The sequence below is a fragment of the Rosa chinensis genome, chromosome 3 (assembly GCF_002994745.2).
Source record: "Rosa chinensis cultivar Old Blush chromosome 3, RchiOBHm-V2, whole genome shotgun sequence".
In the NCBI taxonomy this organism is placed as follows: domain Eukaryota; kingdom Viridiplantae; phylum Streptophyta; class Magnoliopsida; order Rosales; family Rosaceae; genus Rosa; species Rosa chinensis.
In genome coordinates, this window is record NC_037090.1 from 30270460 (window position 1) to 30290682 (window position 20223).

A 20223-nucleotide genomic window follows, 5' to 3' on the forward strand; every position below is an offset into this window, starting at 1 on the left:
ATCATAGAAGGATGAGAACCAGTTTTTATCACCTGTCATGTGCCTAGAGCACCCACTATCCAAATACCAAGTATCAGCTCTTCTAGACGAAAGAGCAGTAAGAGCAACCAAACATGTAGCAATGGAGTCATTTTCTTCAACGTGTGAGAAACAACAAGAGGATAGAAGACACATTTCAGAAGGTTCAAAATCAGTTCCACAAATGTCAAAGGGCTTAAAATCAATAGAGGCAAGTGGATGAAATGACTTATTTTTCTTTGCCCAAACAACTTTTTCTTTTCTCGGGATTGCAACAAGTTTAGCAATCCTTCCAAATTCTTTCAAAGATTTTTCCAAAGTTGACTGTAAAGAAAGAAACAAAGAGTTTTCATGAGACTTTGTAGACTTTTGAGGACCATTTCTGAGTTTATGACACCTTGGTCTAATGTGTCCAGAGATACCACAATGGTGACAAATGGGAATGAATCTTTTGGATGACTTAGGGACATTTTCTTTAGGCAACAATTTACTTTTCACAAAAATAGTTGGCCTTTCTGAGGAGCTTTCTCCAGAATGAAAACCAAGACCCTTTTTATCCCTATCAATTTTGCCCATTCCAATCATTTTGGAAACTTTATCAGATCCAATAGAAAATTTTGAAAACTTTTCTTGAGAATCACGTAAAGATTTTTCAAGAGAGATTTTTTCAGAAGTTAGAGAATTGACTAACCTGATTTGAGCATTCAAGTTCTCTTGCAGAGTCTCCACTTGACTTACCAAGGCATTTCTTTCAAATTCCCACTTCTTCTTGCAGGATTGCAACTTCTCTGCTATCCCAGTTTTTTCTTTTTCACAAGAAGCAAGTTGATCCTTCAATTCCTCAGTCTTTCCAATCATTATTTTTTAGGCTTTGTACAGCTGCTGGAACTTGTTAGTGGCTACCTCCTCAGAGTGCTCATCATCATCAGATTCATTTGAGGACTCATTTTGGGTGGTAGCAACAAGAGCAACATTCTCCTCTTCATGGTCGGACTGAGTTTCCGATTCACTATCACTCCAAGAGGTTTTAAAAGCTCTATTTGATTGAGACTTAAATTTTTTGTTTGCACAATCAGCAGCAAGATGACCATATCCTTGACACTCAAAACATTTTGGTTTTTCACCAAAAGACTTCTTTTGAAAAAACTTTGAGGACTTTGAGTATTTGTCATTTGAAACATCATCATTTTGATTTCTTTTGGAAGAAGTAGAACCAGAAAAATTTCTAGAGCTAGAAGATGATAGGAGCATTTTAATGCGACGTTTTAACTGTTATTTCCCTATATTTTCTGCGTTATTTCCTTAATAAAACTCTGTTTAGGAAAGTTTCCATTCTTCGAATGGGAAAGTTCCTAATTGTAGAAAGTTTCCGTTTTGTAGTTTCTATTTTCCCTTTTTAGAAAGTTTCCATTTTAGTTTAAGAAAGTTTCCATTTCTTATTTTAGAAAGCTTCTATTTTCAGGTTTTTGGAATAAATAAGCTGAATTGAGTTCATAAATGGAACGAGAAGCTTCATGAAGATGACATGGAAAAACAAGGTGACAATGTGGGAATTAAAGATGATTGATTGAGGATTTCAAGGAGAGATTTTCTTGGGAGACTTTTATGGAAAGAAATATTGTTGGAGGAATAATTTGGTGTGATTGCCAACGTGAAAATCAGAAATAATCAAGGAGATGACGCCAAGAGAGATTCAAGGGAGATATTTATGGAAGGAAAATATGTGTGCACCAAGGAAAAGCTAAAAAGGCGTCTAGATTCATCCCTAAATTCCCTAAAGGAATGTTAGCCGAAATTCATGAAGAAAATCAGAATAATTTCAAGGAAATTCGGCAATTAAATATTAGGGGAGTTATTTTAGAGAATTTTGATTGGTTGGAACACATCACAAGACTTACTTGGCATTCTATGATTGGTTGGACCACATCACAAGCTTACTTGGCGAATTATCATTGGTTGAAGCTATGTGGAAAATTCTGATTGCTTTGTGAACCCTAGCCGTGCTCCTATATATACCCACCTCTTTGACGCTGAGAGGGGTTCCTCTTCATATACAATTTACACTTTAGAAAAAAATCAGAAAATCTTCTTAGCATAGCCGTGAGTTTCTCCATCCTCTAGTCATCTCCACGAGTTCAAGCAAGGCCAAGGGAGAAGAAGCACAGCCGTGAGCATCCATCACCCATCTCCAACCTTGAAGCTTGCTTTCGAGATTCAAGAGACCACCACATCAATCGTTCATCACCATCTCCATCTCACGGTGTAATCTGATTCTCCTTTGTAACCTTTGCTTTGAATTTCGTTGGTTATGATGAACTAGTTGACATATGTGTTTGAACAAATATTAATTTCTGGAATTTTTATGATTAATTGAGAATTTTCAGATTCATATTATTGTGATTCGAGAGTTGCTTATGTGGGTTTGTTTAATTAAATTTGCGTTATAGATAACTTTTGTATTTTAATCTTATGTGGTTGCAAACACTTAGGGTTTCGATATAATTGGTGCTAGGTTTAAGAACATGAAATCGACTTTTCGTTTTGTGTAAACTTGAATCAAAGTAGTAAAGGTTTTGTACAAAGATCGAATTTAATTAACGAGGATTGCAATTAGGTGGACTTTTCCATACTAAGTTGTACACTTGAGTTGATAGCCTTTCTCTATGTGTAATGCGTTAAACATGACATGATTGACTAGCTTTCTAGGGTTTGATTGCATGTTTGATAGGATTAATCTAGGTGCTTTCGCTTAGGTTAATTTGCATTGAAAAGTAAAAAATGGGAATTCATTTGCTTTCGAATGTTTCACATGATCAACTCCTTTCTCATGACTTAGATGAACAATATTAGGGTTTGAATCAATTTTAATCATATGTTTCGATTTTGATCTTTGTTCTCTCATTCCATTCGTATTTTTATGTTTTTGCATTTTAATTGTTTTGTTAACTTAGTTTTATTTTCAAAAAACCAAAAACAAAATCCCCCCTTTTCGTGTACAATGTTTATAGTTGTGAATATCTTTGTGAATATTATACTTTGCTTTAATTTTAATTGTTTAATTGTTTGACAATGACAAGTGTACCCTCAATCCCCGGAATAGAACGATCCCTATTTATTACGTACTACTAATGACATTTCAGGGTTAAATTATGCACTTGCTCAAAGCGTATCAGAAGAGGGTGACCTTCCGGATTTAAGAAATTTTTTGAACTGTTTTGTGAGAAGAGCAAATTCTTCTAGATTAAAATCAGAAGGGTCTTCTTCTTTTTTCAAAGTGCTTAAAGCAATTGATTTTTCTTTCTAACCCTTTCTCCTTTTTCACTCAAAGGTTTTCAAATTTCCCACAAGCTCATCTAATGAGTATGAATCAAGATCTTGAGCTTCCTCAATGGCAATTTGCTTAGCCTCAAAACTAGGAGGAAGAGCACGAAGAAACTTTTTCACAATTCTATGCTCTAAAATAGGATCACCCAACCCATGGCATTGATTGGTAACATTGATGAGGCGACTATGGAAGTCATCAACAGATTCATCCTCTCTCATAGTCATTTCTTCAAATTCAAGCACAAGGCTTTGAAGTTTTTGTGCCTTCACCTTTTTGTTACCCTCATGAGTGGTTTGAAGTAATTCCCAAGAAGCTTTAGCAGTTGGACAATTTGTAATTCTTTTTCTTTCCTTATCCGACAAGGCAGCAAAAAGGCTATAGCGAGCTTTAGTATCACATTTGTGATCAGATTGCTCAGCAACAGTCCACTCACCTCTTGGTTTAGGAATAGGATTTGAAGTTTCAGTTTCCTTTTTAGTTGGTTCTATCCAACCCTTCTCTATAATGTTCCATAACTTATCCTCTTGAGATTGCAGGAAAGCCATCATCATTACTTTCCATTGAGAGTAATCTTTCCCATCAAAATATGGAGGAGAGTTAATGGAACTAGAGACTCTATCACGGTCCATTCTAGGAGGCCAGAGGAACACACTAACACAGGTTAGTGACCCGCTCTGATACCAATTGAGGATCCTAGAGGGAGCCTAGAGGGGGGTGAATAGGCTCACAACCAATTTTTTCGTTCAAAAACTTTCTCAGGGATTGCAACAGGGTGATCAATCCTGAGAGCTGAAATTGAACAGAATGTATTGAACAATCAAACAAACCAACTAAAGCATTAAAGAACACAGATTTTTGTTAATGCAGTAAACACCCTATCGAGGGAGAAACATCTGCGTGGCCTTTACTCTTGAAAGACCAAAACCAAATCACTAAAGAAAAACAAATTACAAGTTTACAACACAGGGATTGAACTGGACGCGGCAATCCTTCCTAGACTGACTCACTAGGCTGTGGTAATAACTCCTTGCTAATTGTTTGTACAAGTGATACACTTTGAAATCCCAGCTATGAAACAAGCTATGAACGCAGCAAGTCCTTCTTGGAGATTTCACCTTTGAAGTTTGCAATACCCAACTGAACTTATGGGATGCAAGAAATGAATATGCATGAATGGTTTTGTGTTTTTCAAATTGTTTTCAACATGGAACAAGACATTTTTGAAAAGCAGAAAACCAAAGAGATAAACTCTTGATAAACAAAGGGACTGAAACACAAAAGTATTTTCAATCCCCGAATAGGAACAGAGAACCCATATATATAGAGTATGAAGAGGAAGGTAGGTTCACTCAAAAAACCCCTTAATCTCAATTGGAGTAGGTAAACCCATACCCATAATTTCAGATTGCCCATGTAAACCCATGCTCCTAATTTCAATTGGGAATACCAATTCAAGAACCCAAAACACTCAAGCTCCATAATCAAAACTGATACTAGAAGGGAACCCATGAAAAACCCATGGTTTTGTGAAAGAGATGCCATGCATGAGCTTACCGGAGCCAAGATGAAGATGGGTCTTCTTTTGATCTTCAAGATTTAAGCTTGATCTTGGACAAGATTGCAATATGAGATGGGATTGGGAACCACGACAACAAGGCAGCAAACTGAGATGAGGTTGCAAGTTGTAATTGAACTATATTCTTCAAAGATGGTCTTTGGCTTTCGAGAGCAAGGCAGCCACACAAAAGAAACAATTGCAATTAAACAATTATGCTAAGATGGGGAAGCTGACAGCAAAACTGATCTTCCAGTCTTCACATGGGTCTTTGACAGCAAGACAACAAAGTCAACTACAACAAATGTATTTAAACATGTATGGGCTTGGGCTGCAACCTTGGGCTTCTTAAGGAGTAGAGATTTGTGAAGAAGGAATGCCAACACTATACTAACACATTGGAAGAGCCAGGAAGATATTATGAAGATTATGGTCGACAAGAAGGTTTTTGGACTTGTATTCGAAGTTCATCAAAGTCTAGATCACAGTCAAATGAAGTGACGAGTAGATTATTTGTTTATGCACATCAAGGTAAACATGTCATGCAGACTCAAAAAGAGGATGATATGATAAAGGAAGAAGCGAAAGATGATGAAGAAATATGCAAGAGTCGGACAAAGATTCAAACAAGGAAAATTCATACAGTAACCAAGAAGAATGAATTCAATTTCATATTGATTTTTTTGTTCTCTTAATTAGTAACTACTGTTTCATTGAGAGAGAATATGTTTGTTTTGTTATTGTTTTTATACAAGGATTAATTTACATTGAGGCATGTTATTTTTGTTTTTATAAAAGAATGGTATCAATACACTCTTTGTTTTTGTATTGAATGGATTTGCTGTAGACCTGTAGTTAGTTCAAATACGTGATGTATCCACAGCAGGTGACAAGCACTTACTGAGAACACATGGAAGGAGGAAAATCAGATCTATACTTCTACATATATGAACGTGAAATTATATATCTTCTTCTGCATTTACATTTATTAATTTGTTTGTTGTTTTAATGAGTCAACCAGATTCATTAGAATGCTCCATGTGTTGCTAGCTAGCTAGCTAAAATAGGTGAATTATACACATATCAGATTGATCTCTAGTTGGAACTTCTTCATTAACAGTGGTTGGATGACAAGGATTAATTACTAGACTGCAGGCTGCAGCAGTATTTTTACCTGATGAATTTGACTGGAGCAAAGAACACCAGCACCGGAAATTGAAAGGACATTTCTCAGAAAACCTAAAATATGACAGTGATCGGGTCTATATTGGTCACATTCAACTTGGTACAGTGCCAATCAAACAATGAGTGTGGCAATTACGAGTGTGTGCAAATACCTTCTTCGGGCTCTTAAAAGACCATCAACAACAATAGGAAAACATGCTTTAGATACTTTAATTATCTATGAAACAAAGCCAATACAGTAAAATCCCATTCAACAATCTCATTAACTTAACTACCAACAATTGATAAATGCAACCAGTGATTATCAAGTAGCACGGACTGTAATCCGTACATGGGACTTAATGTTATCAAAGCTATTGTGTCTGCATCTTGCTGCTTTCTGCTGCCCTCACTTGGAGAAATAAGGATGTCCCTGCAGAGAAGTCCAGCATGAAACGACTTTGTCATCCTCAAGACATAATAACAACAGAATTATCAACCTCAGAAGAATTATTCCCGGTGACACCGTAATCTTTGTTCCATATGATTCAATAAAAGGTGAATGGTCTCTTCTATTTAAATGATATGTTTGGATATCGCACTATATATAGATCCCATGCCATTCTCTTAATCAGGAGAAGTCTTGTACTACAATGACTGATCGATCGACCAGAATTTGATATATTATGGGGGCCTCTCATAACCAGGTAAGAGATAACAATGCTCACTGTGTTGTCAAGTCTCACATGCTCAATCAAAACCCAGGTTATGATGGCAAAGAGCTGTCACTCAAGCTTCATGGTGATGGAAAGTTGGGCAATTTTGTAGATGCATCAGGGAAAGAATATGACCTAGGCAATTTTAAAGAATGTTAGGAGCTTCAATGGCGTGTTCTTGTGCTATTTTTTTTTTCCTTTTGATTGTGTACACAGTACTCCTTATTCTGCTATTCTTCTTCCTCTTTTATTTGTTTTTAGTTTTTGTTGATTTGATTTTGATTTTTCAAATAGTAATTTTGTTTTTTCTTTTAATGAAGAGAAGTTTAATTTTAGATTTGAAAATGTAATACCATGTCATTTGCCACGTCACTTTGTTGTTGTTGACATCATTCAAACAATAAATCTAAACCATTAAACATTTTAAAATCCAATGGCTCACAAGATGTGTCAAAATTTGTGTAAAAAAATATGTCCCTTGATCCGGACCCTTTTCTTATGTTTGTGCTCCTCTATTGCTATTTTAGTTGAAACTATGGAGTGGCACGCTCCCGTTGGCGGTGCAGCGGCACGTTGCAATTATCTATTACCCCCAATAAGGGTTTATTGCCCCAAGAAGTTTTTATTTTGTGATTTCTTTTCCCTTTTTGTATTTTTTTATGTTAATTTATTATTGTTTTTGGATTCTTTTTTGTTGAAACTCTGGAGCGGCACGCTCCCGTTGGCAGTACAGCGGCACGCTGCAATCATCTATTGCCCCCAATAAACTCACCTCTTTTTTTTCTGTTTTGTGTAAGTTTTTTTCCTCTTGCAATGTGTGTCTGATTTTGAGACAGATGCTAATTGGTCCTTTTTCTTCCAACACTTGAAGAGCTTGCTGGAACCTCAAGGTAGAGTGATTACATTTATTAGTGATCGCGATGTTGGACCTTTGAGTGCTTTCGATAAGATATTTCCTGTTTGTCCTCATATTTTCTGTTACAAGCACTTGGCGCAAAACATTATTATGTTTAACCCTAGTGCTATCGAGAATTTGTGTTTCACTTGTTCTATATGTATTCAAGGGCCCGAATTCGAACACACAAGAATCAGAACAATTTTATTACGTCTGCACGTTAGTGATGCTTTATGCATAGCGCGGGTTTTCTCAACATCAACTTGTACTGCAATTCCTCGTGTATCAGTTGCTGTACATAAAGAACTCCATGCCTTCTTGCAAATATGTACAGTTAACAATAGAAACTTACTTCAAAATTATCAGTTTGGTCATCTCATATCCAACATAGTTGAGCACGTACAAAGTTGCTAGGCTTTACCCAAAAATTGAGCAGACGCTAGAGTCAAATATCTAAGATAGAAGGTTTGTTATATAGGGACAAGTGAGGTTAAATTTTTTTTTTTCTTTTTGTTTTCTCTTGATCACAAATCATACATATATTGTAAACGCTAGTATTGTTGCTAGTTCATTAATTTCCGTAATTTAGTAATTACTAACTGGTTATTACTTTAGCACACAAAAGAAGCTATTGTCTTTGTAAAATAAGACTGGCCAGATTAGTTAGAAGAATTCTTTTCTGGATATCGAACAGCAATAACAAGCTCATTTTAAAAGAAAGAGGTCATACTTAAACTAGCTAGCACCAGAACATTATCCCCTTCTGGAACTAATATTTCAACCTAAAAGGAAATTGTGATTAGAGTGCAGTAGTTTGTTCACCATGCATGTTCTTGTGGTTGATGTTTCTTTCTTTTTTTGGTTCCCTTGCTGGTGTATCTTGGAGTTCTTATCGATCGTTTTGTCTACTTTGTAAAAGTTGGATTTTTTTTTTAATATGGTTTTAATATAAAAGAACAAAAAAAAAAAAAAATTCACGCATGAAAGTGTTGTGAAGAAGAGCTTTCATACTCCCAAGAGTAGAAGATGAAGAGTTACACTACAGAACAAGTGTTTTTGAGGTTATCCTTCCTCTTAGAAGCTTGATACCTCACTAGATTGGAGTGCTAAAGCTTTCCGAGGCATTTGAAGGCTTGATGTTTCTTAATTGTGGTCTCTGAATTGGTTTGTTCCACTGGTTCCTCCGTTGTTTGTTCATGGATTTAATCTTCTTTTTTTTCAATAACCCATAACATTAAGGAACAAAAACCTTGTAGAGATGAAAAGCAAATGACAAAAGGAAGTAGACTAGCAGGGAACAACTTTTCCATTATGAAGCTTTAAACGTGCATTTATAACATCTGGGAGTACAAACAAATTACCCAAGAAAAGAAAAACGTTTATACAAAAACAAGTAGATTTTACAACTTATCCTATTTCTTTTCCATCGAACCCAACAAAATATCTTCTATCCCGGCTAGCACTTGCTGAAGATCAGATGTGCAGGCTCATGTTGTCTGCTAACAGTAGTAAGTTATATATCCAAACATTGCTATCGTATTGAGATAACTAATTTACCTCATCTGTTTTCCTGTAAATTATATGGATACCAAGCTCAAGATCTCCATATCTATGAGCAGTTAGCTTTCAGATGAAAGAAGGCGGGTGCTTTTGAGTGAATGCATTCATATGGAAGTAATCCCTGACCACCAGCTGCCAGAACCACAATCCCAATTGATTGGCTATGAAACCTAGGGCCACTCCAAAACCAACCCAGAACTCGTACAGAAGAACTCAATTCTCAAGTTCCTTTTACCATCGTGAATACGAATCTCCATATGTCTTCCAACTCTCCCTACTGTTCCGACAATATGAGCTTCTCTCGAATGGAGAGCTATAAAAATCTGGTTTTCTATAGCTGCTGCGTCTAGGACTCTGAAAATCTGAAGACTTTCTGTAGACGCCACGTTCCTTGCTTTCCTTTGCTGATTTTCTTATGTCTTCCTCAAGATCATATTCTGAGCGCTGTTAGCAGAAAAAAAGGACTGAAGTATCAGCAGGATATGCTATTATCATCATGAAATCTAAAGTTTAATGGTTGTTCACTTTATTGACAGGTACAGAACTTCGAATTATGAATTAACATCTTACTCTTCACATGATGAATTTAAAAGGAAAACAAAAAAAGGATGTAAAATGGAAATTAAGTTGAAACTGCAGTTGCTGGACAATTTCAAAACTTAAGTTGTGAAAATGGCATTAAAAAGAGAGAACATTTGGAGTCTTTAAGAGAAGAAAATATTTGATATTGTGGGAGGCTAGGAGCTGGCAAAATTAGTATGTTCTGTAGATTTAATGAATATGATCTATAGTATGCAACGATGCTAAAAATGGCTCCCCTGGTGCTAGTCAATTATTCATTTATTTTAAGTATGTAAACTCTCAAGTAGGATATCAATCGACACGACACCTTGTTGGGATCTGAAAGTACTGCATATGCCTCTCCGATCATTTTAAAGAGTCTGTCAGCATCCTTGTGAACCTCGAGAGAGATTTCTTTCCAGAGTTGCCCTTCATCTCCACTCTCACTTCTTGCCAAGAACTGACCAGCCTAAATAAACGAAAGACAGAAAAAAGAAAAAGAAAAAAAAGGATCGTCAATTCAGAATTACATAAGACAATCCATCATCAAGAACAACTTTATCGAGGAAGAGGAGTGAACGGGGTATAGAAATTTAAAACCTTGTCGGGATGATGCTTGAGAGCAGCCTTACGGTATGCCTTCTTAATGTCAGAACTTGTGTCAGATGATTTAATTCCCCTGGAATTGAAATTAAAATAAGCAGTGATTTGCATAAGCCTCCAGGAAATAGGATTGAACATCCAGAACTCAACTAAGTCAACAATAACAACTTACTTGCAAAAGTGCAACAATTATCTCAAATTTCTATCTAGAAGTTTTTCCATTTAAAAGTACTAAGAAACTCCTAGTTAGCTTTAACAATGACATAACTGCTCAGGACGGGAGCATATAGTTTTTTCAATTTATACGTTCGGACCTTTGATTTTTCTGAAGGAATAAACATAACCGCTCTTGTGTCATCAAAGTTTAACGTGTTGAAGACTTTTTGCTTCAGTAGTCAAGATATGGAGTATCAGAACAAAGTGAGTTTTTGATACCCATTCCAGAAATATTGTGGTCATCTATCAATTAGTTAGAAATCAGAACACTAAATACTTTTGATTCGGTTGACTTTTCTAAGCATGATTCTTGAACTATACAGATTGAATAAAACTAGGTTTTTAATAATGGAATTAATGGATTAAGAACTTACAGAATGAGGTAAAAATTCAAGGGGATTCCTTTCTTAGCTTCTTGTTCCATTAAAGGCATACGTCGATAAGAGTTCCGTAATTCTTGTGTACGGCCATTGGAGCTACCTTGTGAGGTAGGTTCTTTGGCCTTGTCACCAGATTGGTTTTCCAGTACAGAAATAAGTCTTTGGAGATCGCTAGCAGCCTGTCCATAGTCCCGTATCATCTCATGTAAGGTAGCTCTTCTAGAAACTGCCTGTTAAGAGCAGGAGGACTAGTCAACAAATCACATAACTGTTCAAGTTTAAAGCAATTCTGTGCTAAAGATAATCAATTCATTTGATGAGAAATCAAAACGAGTAACACCCCACAATGCCTCTCATAAATCATAGTTAAGGTAGGCAAGGGTGAGCATGTACATGGAAAGAGTTAAAATCAAATGAATCAACTTGTTTTTTTTTTTTTTTTTGGCAAAAATTAGGAAAAACAATTATAACACTTGTTCCAGTAATCAAATTAATAGCATTGTATCTCAAACATAAGAGCCCAGAGAATGAACTAAATCAGTTAAGTTACACGCATTTGTCCCTTCCAGAAATTACGTTTACCATTCCCGACTGGTATATCAGATATCACCTTAAGGTCCATTAGTTATCAATCTTAAAGAAACAATAATAATCAAAAGTAAAACGGCAGATGAGTATACTGGAAAAGGTATACCTTAACATAATGTCCATCAAGAGCTATTGCAAGACTGCAGTCAGCAATGGCATCAGTAATTTGACCCAAAGCTTGGTGTGCTGCAGCACGGTTGCACAAACAGATTGCAGAAAATGGCCGAGATCCAATATTGCGAGATAAAGCAACAGTATAATGCTCCACTGCTTCTGTATATCTTCCTGATCTAAATGCTTCATTCCCTGCATCCTGTTTTTTAAAGGATAGTACGATTAATTCGTAGTGGCTTCAAAGATGAATGCAAATGCTCTAAACGATGGGCAGAAACAATTCATTAGACTGATAGCTGAACCTTGTTCAAATCAAATTTTTACCAATACTATAGTACATTAGAATGACCAGCATTTATCTTAAAGAAGGTTGGACATGGAAGTCACTCAGGACAAGCAGAAATGCCGCAACTAATCTTCTCTTTTGTACTTACAAAAGTCACTCAGCATATGTTAAAATTAGATGTTGATAATTGAAGAAGCACGCACAACACATATTAAGCATGACAACAAGGTCAAAGTATTTCTGTGGATGCCTACTAATCCTCCATCCAAGTGAGATAATAAATTGAAGCAACAGAGGGCTTACCTTGTGGCTTAACAGTTCACGTATGGTGACAGCTAATGAAATTGATGATTCCAGATTCTTACTCGCATACCTGTAGTTAAATTTAGACTCGGTAAATTCCAGCCACGACATTAATAAAACAAAAGTCCAGATTGAACTCAAAACTATAGAATTGGTTCTGCATCAAAGGCATTTTGTATTACCCATTTTGTTTTTCAATTTTAAAACCTCCCATTATAGGAAGGAGAAGATGCCAACTATAGTGGTTGCAAAGACCTCATCAACCAGTCTTGCTGAAAAGAGATTACTAGCGTTATGAAAGAGAGTATATCACACTCCTAAGAGTGAGTAGCACTTTCATAAAAGAGGACCACCACTTTCATTAAAGAGAGTTGTGCCAGAGATTTAATTGTCCACATCATTGTGTATTACCTGTCTTTGATAGATCCCACTTGCTCTAGCTTCTCAAGTAAATCAAGAGCTGCCTGAAACCTTCCCAAATGAAAGTAAGATTTGGATATGAAGAACCACCTCCACAACCTAGCATATGGATGATCTTCACATCCAGCAGTATCCATATTTACTACACTGTTCAGCGAAGAAAAGTTCTTCTCAGCAAAATACATACTCTGTTCACACAGTTGAATTGCCTCTTCATATCTCCTCAACTGCAAAATGCCACCAAAAAATAGAAAAATACTGAGACCACCAAACAATTACATCTACAAGAGTAACCACCCACCAAAAGACCAATTGATTCAATAAAAGAAACTAAATACATAAGTAAAGACTAATAGTTCCAAGAGACATACCAAACACAAAGCCTCTGCCTTCATTTCAAGTAACTTTTCCGAGTATTCACTAATAGACAAGGCCTCAGAAACAATTTCCAAGGCACTGAGAGCTGCATCTGTAGTTCTCTGTTCCAGAAGCTTGGCAGAGCGATTCGTATACTCAGCCACTTTCTGCAAAAAAGATACCACATACATCACTGTCATAAGATTCCCTAAGCATGCGAAAACTGTAGGTGTATATGAACTGAAGACCACATACATCATGTCAAATCCTACAAACCCAATGGATCTATAAGGTAGATGCTTTGGCTTTCAATTTGAAAATCCACCGTGAGAAAGCTACTGGGAATAGTTTGCTACATTGTGTAATACTTGCTCTAGATGAACATGAGTACAGGTACGTTATTTTTCAAAGTTCATTTTTTTTCCTCTCTGTTTGGTAACAGACAAAATTATATCAATTCAAAAGTGGCCAAGGCATCCACTGAGATGAAATACCAGCACAAATACCAATCAAAGAACTAACAAGATGCTGCATTCCATCCAATGAATAGCAAAAAAGGAGCTATTCTTAAACCAAGAAATTGAAGCCCAAAAAGATGCCCAGAAGCAGACTCTATCCCATAAGATGTCAAGCTCAACCCAACCCAACGACAGCATTCTCAAAATTTATGTTCCTCCAGTCACATGTTCTTGCTGTGAAGTTGGAAAATGACTAAATTAAAACTTGTATTCAAACACCGCACCCATAAAATAACCTCAGTTAAATTGTTCAACCACAGCACTCACAGATACACTCCAGACCTATATACCTACAAGCTCATACTGCATGATTATCTGGCAAAAAAAAAAAGGAAACTTATTTGCATGCCTAAAATAAACAACAGACATTTCAGGAAAAGAAATTCTTCTCCATCATTCTTTGCTGTTTTTCCTTGGCTTCTAAGAATAATCACCACACTCAAGCTATAATAACTAATTGATATACAATGATAGACAGGAGTAAACAAGTTTTTACATCCCCATCACAAAAGTATGACAGGAAAAGATGCAGTACCTGAGCCTTTTGTATGCCATCAGCAGAATCAATTACAATTCTCCGATCCAAACACACACCAGTTCCGGATTCCAAGCAATTATTAAAGTACCGTTGGGCATTTTCAACTTCGCCGAGAAGAAGATGGAAACTGCAACCCAAAATAGGAATCGTATTAAGATAGCATAGAATATATTTACTATGCATGAATCACAAGAGCAACAATGCAGCAAAATACCGGATGATGTCTAGTTTGACATGAATAGACCATATACTCCACACACAAAAAGACAGTTACAACCATCAAATGGAGTTTATGAGGAGTTTAGTAATTTGGAACTCAACATATTCCTACAAACCTTGATGAATTTTGACGGGAAAAGCTTAGAATAATCAGAACATGAGAAAGTTTCAAGAACCATTGTTAACTATAACTAGGGTCAATGTTTCTCAAGGGTAAGGAGGCCAAGACTTACTTTGCAGCTCTCATTTGAACTTTGAGAAAGTTGGGGTCTAGTGCAGTGGCCATCATGCAGTCCCCTAAAGCTTCCCTTATCCTTCCCATATACATCCTTGTTGCTGCACGATTGCTATAGCATAGTAAAAGAGGCCTAAGGCAGCTTCCCGATCTTTCACTTGAAGGTACAGAAACTATTCCCTGTGTGTAAAAGTCTTCAGCTTTTGAAAAGTCTTTGTTCCTATAAGCTTTGTTGCCCCTGCAGGAAACCAAATCCTTACAATGTGAGAGAACATGAAAATAATCTCTAATTGACCAACAACAACAAAAAAGTCTCCAAGGTTACATATAAATATATATTAGAAATCATATCCAAACAACCAATGGTCCAAAAAACTATTTCAAAGACAAAGTTCTTTAAGGAAATTAAAACCAGTCATTAAATATAATCACCTAATTCGCCACTTCTCACAAGTCTCATGAGTAGCCTCAGTAGAAGGGATATGCACTTTCGTTACTTGTTCATGGGGCTCAGATTTTCCTACTGCATCAAAAGACAATGGTGTGCTAGAGTGGGGTGTAAATTGGTCAGAACCTCCAAACTGAACATTTGGACTTGGAGTTATAACAAACGTATTAGAACCAACTTTCTTCTTATTTTTCACTCTGCGCGGAAGACGCCTTGCCACTATTGGACTTCCTTCTGCAGAAGATGATGCAACAAAGGTAAATGTTTTCCTCTCCATATTTTTCAAACCAGAAGCAAAACACGGTGTTCCACAATCCTGTTCTTGACTTTCTAAATTCACACCATTATCAGCTCTAACGTCTTCTGAATCCTTACCAGCATGACTGATACCATTGGAGCTAAAGCAGGGAGTTTCAGCTCCAGAACCAGACCCTTTGGAGAAACAATTGTCAACAAATATTCTTTCACCATGATACCTAGAATTCTCGTCAGTGGCCTTACCATATATCTGATCACCTTTAGCGGCAAATTCTCCCTCATCACCATTAGGTCCAATGGGAACTGTTGCATTGGAGCCACAAGGTGCAGTATTACTGACTATGTGGAAGGTGTCATTAGACATTGTAGAAGATTCCCTCGAATGTGGATCAGCAACTGTAGTTTCCTCATATGGAGAGAAATCCATGGGTGAGCCACATCCAGGTGAGACTGGGTTTTCTTGGGAACTACTTTCCTTGGGAACATTATCTTGCGCTGGCCATTGCTTACTCAGAGAAGGTTTCTTCAACCTTCCCCTTGTTTTCCTTGATCCCTTGTCCCTAACCGATCTACCCTTCATACTGATGTTTGATTTATTTATTTCAGGAAATAGATTTTCTTTGAGGCAAGCAGGAAACCGCAATGGAGTGTTGAAGTCCTCAAAGCACACTCCAAATCCATCTGGAGAGCTAGTAAAGCTACTTTCATCTTTACCTTTTACTCCACCCGCAGAAGCTGCTTCAGAAACACAACCATTTAGTTGGATACCGAGACCAATTGATGAGAATGAACATGGGCCAGCAGCTGCATTGGGTTTATTAATTTGACACTCAGGAAACTGGCCTGCATCAACACTATCACCAAGTCCTGCCTGAAATGTAAACTCAGTGGAACTAGAAATCCCACTGGTGGTACCAGCCGTGTTACTTTCGCTTCCAAATACAACATGGTCAGTACTTTTATGATTATCTCCACAAGTTACCTCACTAGTTTCAGATACAAGATTACACTTGCTACTGAAATCAGAACTCAGATTATCATTCCGACTGTTTGAATTGGACTTGCAATCTCCTTCATCACTTGATTTCACCTCGTCTTGACAATTAGCTACCTTGGAATCCGTCAAACTGGAACCTTTCTTACCGCTGCTTCCAAATACAAAAATGCCCTCATCATGAACCTTGTCTGAGCTCCAACGCTCCTCAGTATGAAATTCGAAAGAATTAACTTTCACTTTCTCAAACTCGGTGTCACTCTCTACTCTCATCTTCCTGCCAACTTCATCAACCAATTTTTCCACATTTCCACTAGAGTCATTCTTTCCTGAATTCAAATCTGAACTTGAATTAGACCAACCGGAACCGAACACAAAACCAATACCACTAGAGTCATTACCTGACTTCCCCTCATTTTCACAATATTCACTCCGTCCTACCTCTGAACCACACCCAAAATCACCGAGTTTCTCAACACATTCTGCCGATTCTCCATTTTCGGCACTCAAATTCGGAGCTGAATGATTCTGATCACACTCGAATATCCCGTTTCCACTTTGATCAGTGTCACATTCTCTCCTCTCCCCACACGAACTCGGCCCCAGAGGATCATCCTGCTTAGCACTCACACTCTCAACCTCACCGAACTCTCTACCATCCCCACTGTTCACCTGAGCCCGCTCATCAACACCACTCAATGTAGCGCCAAACACAAAACCCCCACCACCACTCGGAAAACTGAACTGATTAAAAACACTAGTAGCAGCACCACCACTTACCGAGCAAAACGGGTTGACCTCCGGCCCAGCCGTCTCAGCCGGCCCAGTTCTCGACCCCGCATTCGCATCCTGCTTCCTCCTGTGCTTCGCCAACCTCGGCCGCGGCCGAGCTGATCGTGACCGCACATTTGGACACGACGGACCGTCGGAACCAGCACCATTGAAATTGAAGGGGTTAGATGAAGGCGTCTCCTCCGATGAAGGTTTAGGGTTTTGAGGATTGCCGGAGGGTTTAGAGGTAATCGGGGACCGGACGCCCGCCGCCGCCGGCCACATTTCCGGCGCAGTGTGAGCTGAAAATTTAGGGTTTCGGAATCGCTTAGGGATTATATAGAAAATTAAATTAAATTTATAAAAAAAAAAAAGGGAGGTTGTTTTATGGGTTTTACTGGGTGTGGAAGCCGCAGAGAGAGAGAGAGATGTGGAGAAAGAAGAGCGGGGGGGTTTTTTGTTTGCTTCAGCTTCTCTGTTTTAAGTCGTGCACTTCATGCTTGAGACAAAAGTGGTAAAAGGCAATTTAAATTTGGTGACGTGTTTCGCTATTTCTTTACTTTCTAGGTTTTATCTCCTACAAGGCTGCAACAGACCTTCTTTGCTAAAGGTTCCCTCTGCTGTCTAGGAAGTTATCAAGTGGTCTCCTCCTTCTAATACGGTTAAGCTCAACTTTGATGGCTCGGTCTTCTCTGGTGGGAAAGCAGGCTCTGGTTTCGGAATCCGAGACCATCGTGGTCTCGCTCTTCTTGTTGGTGCCCGAAATCTTCTTGGCCTCTCTATTGTTTTTGTTGCAGAATGCTCGGCTCTTAAAGGCGGTTTACAAGCTGTCATTCGATATTGAATTTGTCATGCCCTGATTTCCAAGTACAAGTAATAAACCAAATAAACAAACACAAATACATCGGGTGTGATGATTCGGACATTGACCCTAAATACGAGGGAAATTTTTCTTTTTAAAACAAGTTGTACACTAAGTTTTGAACTCACAATATCAATACAGACTCGTTTTTTAAGTCATATATTACATTACACAAGTTTACGAATTAAGTTGCGTTAACAAATTTATAAGTAAACGCTCTCTCAAAGCTTTACTACAAAACGGAAGTCTGAATAAAGTCAAAGCAACAAAATTAGCCTCCGAAACAGTTGCGACAACAAGACTCCTACTTCAGCCATGATTACCCTGACCTGCAGGATCAACCCCTACATCATTGAATAGTGCACCAGGTTGCAACAACAAACCCGGTACGCTTTGGAAGCTTGTGTGAGTAAACTCCAAACACAAATGGAAGACCGAAATAGTAAAATCAAATAATTCAAAACATAATAACCCTTGCATATGATTTTTTGTTAGAAATAGGTCAGCCCTTTCATTAAAATTCAGCAAGCAGTACAAAAACGAAACACCCTTATGGGGTCGACAGAAAGAATTGTTCCTTAGAACCTCATGAAACCCTATTCTAAAAGAATAACATACCAAAAAATTCCGAGTACACCCACCTTTTAGGAAATCCACGCACCTTTATTCTAACAAAAACCAAGAAACCTCGAAGCAGACATAAAATGGAAACATCCAAGGCTCTGGTTTTTGCGACCCAAACAAAATTAAATTAAACTATTAGTAGAAGGTGACATAGCACCCTCCACATTACCCTCTGCAGTAGCAGCCTCCATAATCTGCACAGTCTCGCCCTCCACCTTGAAAAGAGGAAACAAAACCAAGCATAGAACAAATAAAATGTCATGTTGCTGACGGACCGAGAACCACCACACCCACCAACACAACTCAGAACAGCCCACCAGGAACCCTAGCCCAACGAAATGAGCCCACGTGGAGGCCCAAGCCACCCACCAAGACCAGCCTCCATAGTCCAAAGCCTCCGTCCAGTCGCCAGCGAAGAATTCACCGCAGTCGCCAAAGCGATCTGCTCCACCAGCATCTGGAAACCAGAACGCCTCAATCTGGTAGCCAATAAAGGACGACGCCACCATCACATCAACCAAGCTTAGATCGGTCACCTGATCCAGCCAGGCCCATCCAACTCCAGCAACTCTTCAACGTTGCAGCGAACCACCACATCTAACATCAATGGGAACATTGCGATCATCCACCATGTCCTTCGATCGAGAAATAGCAAACTCTGGCTTGAAACCCGAACAACTGTCATCCAAATCAACCACAACTATATCCGCCCTACGACAACACCCAACCACAGCAAAGAGACCAGTCGGAGGACTCTGATCCGAAACCCAGTCATTTCGATCTGATACAGACCAACTCATATCCATGTTGTCAAAGCTCGGTCTCAGAGAAGCCACCAGAACACCATGACAGCCGTCCCAGACCGCAACCGCTGGGAACCAAATCCAAGGCGGCGCTCCTAGCAACAGTACGAAAGCAATAAGAAACAATAAACAATCAGCCACAATGTGAGCCCCGGTAAAATTGTCAAGCTAAGTTGAGATCGTTGAGGAATTAATTTACGATATCTGTAATTAATAAAGGTGTTCGAGAATATTTTTCAGAATTTTTCATAAGGTGAAATCCTTGATTTAAGAGTGTGATAATAAAGTACATGACACAACGAGTTCGTGGTAATTTTTAGAGAATTTTTCGGACACGAGAGCTATTTATGATGAATTTCTGAAGTTGGAAAATTATAGAAATTCATTTTAAGTAAAGAGAAAACCCACGGTGCAATCTGAGGCGTCCAAATTCTCGCCGCTTCATCGTAGCTGTTGAAATTCAATTAAGGAAGGCTATAAATAGGGCTGGATCAGATCAAATGTCCCAAAATGATCGAGAGGTCTCTAGGCTCTTCGACCCGGATTCTCGACCCGGTGACTGAACCCGGCCATAACTGCCTCTTCCAGCGACGATACGGCGGTGCACCGGTCACTTTCGACGCGTCTCGTCGTCGTGGTTCCTCCTGTGGTTACGGATCATCCATGCATGGAGTGAGGAGAGAGAATCGAAGCCCTAAAGCTTCGGGTTTTCCGGCGAAGTTTCCTGCAATTTTCGGCGATCTTCGGGGCTGCATGTGGTATGGAAATCGATCCTCTCGGTGAGCTCTACGTACTGGTATACTTAGTTTTCAGTTTTGGATGGATTTTGATGAATTGATGTTTTGGTTGTTTCCGGGTATCGACGAGCTCACTGTACACGGTGATGACGGGA

At 38.3% G+C, this 20223-nt stretch overlaps 1 protein-coding gene across 1 annotated transcript; it reads right to left on the bottom strand.

Annotated features, from left to right (window-relative positions):
- Window positions 1–8956: 8956 nt before the first annotated feature.
- Window positions 8957–17513, bottom strand: LOC112192381. Its single transcript, XM_024332093.2, has 11 exons — window positions 15004–17513; window positions 14570–14809; window positions 14115–14244; window positions 13076–13228; window positions 12696–12931; window positions 12285–12354; window positions 11688–11894; window positions 10988–11223; window positions 10395–10473; window positions 10123–10263; window positions 8957–9677 (listed from the first exon to the last, which is right to left on the bottom strand). The coding sequence occupies exons 1-11, from the start codon at window positions 17325–17327 to the stop codon at window positions 9465–9467; spliced, it is 4029 nt and encodes a 1342-aa protein (XP_024187861.1). The 5' UTR covers window positions 17328–17513; the 3' UTR covers window positions 8957–9464.
- Window positions 17514–20223: the final 2710 nt, after the last annotated feature.